The sequence below is a fragment of the Sceloporus undulatus genome, chromosome 3, assembly GCF_019175285.1.
Source record: "Sceloporus undulatus isolate JIND9_A2432 ecotype Alabama chromosome 3, SceUnd_v1.1, whole genome shotgun sequence".
In the NCBI taxonomy this organism is placed as follows: domain Eukaryota; kingdom Metazoa; phylum Chordata; class Lepidosauria; order Squamata; family Phrynosomatidae; genus Sceloporus; species Sceloporus undulatus.
Genome location: NC_056524.1, coordinates 153,284,192 through 153,290,191, shown reverse-complemented (window position 1 = coordinate 153,290,191; position 6,000 = coordinate 153,284,192). Strand labels below are relative to the sequence as shown.

General features: G+C 42.6%; 1 protein-coding gene across 2 annotated transcripts in view; it reads left to right on the top strand.

Moving 5' to 3' along the window:
• The first annotated feature begins 2,177 nt into the window (after positions 1 to 2,177).
• POLR3A (RNA polymerase III subunit A) overlaps positions 2,178 to 6,000 on the top strand; it is a 46,248-nt gene continuing 42,425 nt past the window's right edge. For both annotated transcript variants that reach the window (XM_042459890.1, XM_042459889.1), the window contains exons 1-3: positions 2,178 to 2,329; positions 4,276 to 4,411; positions 5,463 to 5,600. In XM_042459890.1, the coding sequence (XP_042315824.1) occupies positions 2,286 to 2,329; positions 4,276 to 4,411; positions 5,463 to 5,600 (318 nt within the window). In that variant the 5' untranslated portion in view covers positions 2,178 to 2,285. The remainder of the gene's footprint in view (positions 2,330 to 4,275; positions 4,412 to 5,462; positions 5,601 to 6,000) is intronic.

Genomic DNA, 6,000 nt, shown 5'->3' with positions numbered 1-6,000 from the left:
CAAACCGCCATATAGTACGTATTGTATACGTACTAGGGTTAGGAAGGGGTGGTGCTTCCGCACCCCCCTAACCCTAGTACGTATACAATACGTACAAGATGGCGGTGCCCCTTCCACATGGGCGCCGCCATCTTTACGTACGGGACGCATAACATCCAGACGTGTCGCGGCGCCTATGACATCGCGAATGCGCCAGCGGCGCCTTGCGACATCATCAGTATGCCGCGGAAAGAAGCTCCGAAATGGAACTTCTTTTTTGCTCCGCGCGGGAGCCGCGCGGTTTGGCTGCTGAGGCTCCCGCGCGGAGCAAATGGCGCCGGCGGGGGACCGCCGCAAAGCGGCAGTTTGTATCCCGCCAAAGAAAACTTTATGAAAACCTCAAACAGGTGGATTTTAACACCACAGAAACTAAAAAAGATATATAAGTCATTAGATCAGAAATGCTGGAGATGCAGAAAAGAGGTGGGCACCCTTTAAGCGCATGTGGTGGTCCTGCAACAAGATAAGAGATTTCTGGGCAAAAATACACTTACAAATTCAAAAAATGCTCGCCATACGATATAAAATGGCACCTGAACCATATTTGCTTAATATAACATCTAATTTCAAGGTAGAAAAAGAAAAAAATATACTGGAGAATACTATTATATCTAATTACTGTGGCTAGAATACTAATAGCCAGAAATGGGGAAAAAAGAAGAATCCCCAACTGTAGAAGAATGGATATACGATACACAAGAACTACGAGGAATGGATAGGCTTTGAGAAATTCAGCACTAAAAAACCTGGCTATCTTATGGGACAGCATGTGAAAAAATAGGATGAATTGGCCAAAGCAGAAACAACTACTGTATCCGCAACAATGTGTTAATGAAGAACGAGGTCTAATTGTAACAGCTGATAAATGTAGATTTTAATTATAACTTAGGTTATAGCTAGTACGTAAAGTACATCAAATTTTAAAAAAAAGGTGTTTATTTCAACGTAAGAAAGGATTTGCACTGGACCTTAGACTAGGGGAATGCGTTGGTGTGCAATTTTTGTTTCTGTCCATAATAACTGCTTGTTGAAATACCCTTTCCGTGTATACAGTAAAATATTTCTACTTGCCATTTTATTTTTTTAGCTATTGATGTTTTATTATTATTATTATTTTAAAATTTGCAAACATATAGCTTATTACAGTTATATATATTTCAAAATTATAGAGATGAGATATTTGAAGTTATTACTACTGTCCACTATGGCCTTTCATCTGCACCAACCATTTCTTTTCTTAGCCCTGTCACACAACTCTGATCTGCTACCTTTAGTGATACTGCTGGGTATGTTATCTGACAGTATTATTATTATTATTATCATTATTATTATTAACCTTTTATTTATGAAGCGCTGTAAATTTACACAGTAAAAATGTAGAGTAGGGCTGAGCAGAGTGACTAGGTAGAATTGGTAATGCGTAGCAAGAAAAGATGTATGGCATATCTTCAGGGGGCAAGTGTTGTGATACCAAGGGCCCACTGTGTTTAGCCTTTTCTGTCAGAGAGTCTAGTACCCCCCCACCAAACTATAAATCCCAGAACTCCTCAGCACTGAGCCATGGAAGTTAAAACTGGTGTCAAACCGCTTTATTTCTCCAGTGTGGCAGCAGCAGCGTATGTGGCCCAAGGTATTACAGAAGCCACTTTCCATATTCATAAGTTAATTAACAACAGGGAAAGCTTTACTATACAAACTCCTTTCTCTGTTAGTCTCAAAGTGCTACAAAATCCCTTTGTATATGTTGCCAGCATGCATAGGAATGAAGAAAGGAAATTAATTAATTTATTATTATTATTAATTTCATTCCTTCCTTGTTAATAAAAATATTATTATTTAATAATAATAATAATAATAATAATAATTAATTTCCTTCCTTCTTTCCTTTTTCTTTCTTAGTTGCACCTCCCATCCTAGAGAGGGCGCTGCAGGAGAGCGAAACACGCTCTAAAAGTTGCCTTTCCTTATAGTCTTTACGTCAGTGGTCCCTAATACTGTGCCCTTTAAGAGAATTTTGGACTCCAGCTCCCAGAAGCCTCAGCCATGTGAGCCAATACGCTAGGATTCTGGGAGCTGAAGTCCAAAAAATCCCTTAAACCGCAGAGTTTGATGACGACCCACTGCTCTACGTCACTAGCGGCCGCTGATTGGCTGCTGCCGGCTGAGCAACGGTTGAGGGAGGGTAGTTGGTTTCGTGCACGTGGGTCGCTCGCGTCGCTGCCGCCGCCGCCGCAGCAACCGCCACCATGGTGAAGGAACAGTTCCGCGAGACCGATGTGGCCAAGAAGATGTAAGCGGGCGGGGGAGGGAGGGGCTGTTTCATGATGAGGGAAATGGGCGGGGCTTGCGTGGTGGATGACAGGAGAGGGAAGCAGTCCAAGTTCTGAGGGTTCGAATGTTGGTGGATGGGCTGAGCGGGAGGGGCTGTCTCAGGATGAGAGGAGGGGGCGGGGCTTGTGTGGTGACTGTCAGGAGACGGGGGTTCGAATGCTGGTGGATGGTCTGAGTGGGGCCCAAAATGGCGGATGGGGGTACTGTATGGAGCCTCTCAGGGGCCCCAGCCAAACCAAGCACTTACATTATGTGGCATTGTATTTACACACACAAAGCCTTTTCACACTTTCCCAAGATAAAACATCCTTGTGGTTGTGTTTTGTTCCCCCCCCCCCCCCACTAAAACCTAATAAAGCTCCATTAATCATACTGTGTGAGCCACTGTGGAGCAGTGGTTTGAGTGTTGGACTCTGTGGAGTCAGTCCCACCTTGGGCCAAGTCACACTCTCTCAGCCTCCTCAGGGGAAGACAATGGCAAACCCCCTCTGAACAAATCTTTAGGGTCGGAAACGACTCGAAGGCACACGGCAACATCACATGTCAAACATGTGATTGTACATGTTCAAACACGAATCGAGGAACACGAGAGATAGTTATTTTGTGGGTTTTTGGGGCTGTGTGGACATGTTCTAGAGGAGTTTATTCCTGATGTGCCTGAAAAACCCACAAAAGAACTATCATGTTTCCCGATTCGTGTTCTCCAGCGTTTTCTGAAAATGCCAGCCAAAGATGCTGGCGAAACGTCAGGAATAAACTCTTCTGGAACATGGCCACATAGCCTGAAAAACCCACAAAAAAACTATGGGTGCCTGGTATTCTGTTCCTGCACCAGCTAGACAGTTGCCTGTGGGAAGTGCACAAGCATAATGTGACTACAAGAGCACCTTACAAATTGTGGTTGGCAGCAAATGATTTGCAGAGACACAATGCCTTTGATATTGAAGGGAATATATAACTAACATGACTTGCTGTCTATGGCCCCATACAGACAGGGCAAAATAAAGCTGCTTCGAGTCACTTTGGAAGTATGCTGTTTAAGTGATGCATGCGTCCTAAGAGTCCGGAAGCCACGTCAAAACCACAATCCAGTCCTAAGGACTGGAGCGCAGCTTTGGTGCAGCTTCCAGACTCTTAGGATACATGCATCATTGAAACAGCATACCTCCAAAGTGACCCGAAGTAGCTTTATTTTGATCTGTCTGTATGGGGCCATTGATAATCATATCCTCCATGTATTTGTCCAGCCCACCAATTAAATCTGTCTAAAGTTGTCACTTCACCTTTATTTTATACCCTGTTTTTCTCCTGGGATGGGGTCCAAGGTAACTTGTAGCATCATTTTGTAGCATCCACAGGTTAATTATGTAAGGAATGAAGAGGCCCTTTCTCATATCTGTCCTGAATGTCCCATAGTTCAGCCTCATCCTGGGTTCTGATAATATTCTTGCCTCAGTCCACATTCTGAAAGACAGTTTAGAGAAGAGGAGAGGATCGTGGTAACAATTGAAGGATGCTCTAAATTGTAAAGTGGCTGAGGGGAAAACATGTTCAATACTAAATAAAAAAGTGTGCATGCACTTTAAATCCACTTACTTGCTTAATCCTGGCCTTTGGAAACATTCCAAATGAGATTTAAAGTCATGTATGAATGGTTTGTCTAAGGAGATGCTCTTGGCTGATCTTTGAGTTTGTAATGGGATGTAGGTGAGAAAGTATTCTGTTGGGTTCAAGGCTTTGGGGTGTTAATATGTTGAAGCCAGCATCCTCAGTTGTGCCTTGGCCTGTTGGCTTTTTGGCATCCCTTGCCTGCCAGAAGCAAGCTACCATGTTTGGCAGTAAGTAGGGCTTCAAAAGAGCCATCAAGGTATTTATGATCCCCGTGGTGCTGTTTTTCTATTCCAGAAGCCACATCTGCTTTGGGATGAAATCACCAGAAGAGATGCGGCAGCAGGCTCACATCCAAGTCGTTAGCAAAAACCTGTACAGTCAAGATAACAACCACTCTCCTCTGCTACATGGAGTACTTGACCATCGAATGGTAAAGCCTTTTGCTCCTTAATGCTGTCCTGCTTCTGAAACAAATACAGCAAAAAAGAGGGAAAAATCCAAGGAATAAATATCCAGCCAGTTCTTGGAACAAACCAACTTAGGCTAAACCAAAATGTAATGTGCCCGCTTAACATAATGCTAGCTCAAATGCAAAAGTTTGTAACAGCTATTGTTAGTTAACACAGGATCAAAAGTGTAATGATGGAGCAAATGAATTGAGTGCTGAATGTCCCAGGTTCACTCCCCATATCTCTTGCTGAGGAGGATCTTCAATAGCAAGACTTGGGAGGAGGGACTCAACTGGAAAACTCCATGAACCAAAGACAGTGTGGACAGCTCTGAGCTACCATCTATTTGGTGGCCTAAATGGAACACAATCTGTTTACATACCCATTGCGTTTCTGATGGTATCAGCACTTTATTGTGTCTAAACTGCATATTCATGAAAGGTGTTTTGAGAGCCTAGTTCTTTGTGCTTCAAAAAACAAACAAAACCTTTCGTGTTTCTCAGTTCGGAATTTGAAATATTTTTGCTGAAATGAATTGAGTTTGGTTGGTATGAATATTCCCGGCTGGATAACTGTTTTATTTGAGTCTTGGTAGAACTTAGAATTTGAGGTAGAAATATTTTGTGTTGTGAGAATATTGACCTGTGTAAAACATTCATGAAACACAAAAGATCCAGAACTGGCAGAAATTATTGGTAGAGGATATTGGCAGAGGTCCATAATCCCTCTCCTGGTGAGTGCTCTCCTTCCCATCCAAAGTGAAATTCAGAAAGGGTGTGAGGATTGTTCTTATAGTCATGTTTCCATCATGTTTTTAAAGTGCTGGGTGCTTTCATGAGGTTAATTCCGGGATTATTAATATTCTAATAAAACCCTGCTGGCCTTCCTTAGAGTTGTGGGGCCATATTATGTCCATGCTTGAGATTCTTTCTCTCTCACCATAATGTACAGATAATTAATGGTGGGGTGTCTCATTAATCTGGCAGCACTTTTCCCCACTCATTATTGTTTTATTTGTCTTTTCTCCCCAAGGGTACAAGTGAAAAGGATCGTCCCTGTGAAACCTGTGGAAAGAATCTGGCAGAGTGTTTGGGTCATTATGGCTACATTGACCTAGAGCTGCCTTGTTTCCATGTTGGATACTTCAAAGCTGTGATAGGCATTTTACAGGTAAAATTGTATTTAATTTGAAGAATCAGAAATGATAGGACTGGGATAGGAAAGAACTTCATGTGAAGATCTAGTTGGGACAGTTTCTCTGATAACACAATTGGTCTAATATGTAAAAATGGGCTAGCCAGCAGAACTGATTCCTAACACTATGTGTTTGAACTGACAGTCTTGGCCTGTCGCTTTGCTTTTGAGTCATTGCAGTTACACTATACCAAATCCATTGGGTTTGCTTTGACACACTGCAGTACGAAGTTTACTAAAGAAGAGAGCTTGTATACTTTAATAAGAAGGTCCCTGGTTCTTATTTCCCCTCACGTTTGACCTCCCAAACTTATCATTAGTCTCCCTCTCACACTTATGCTCTCTCTCTCTCTCCGTCTCCCCTCATAGTATGCAG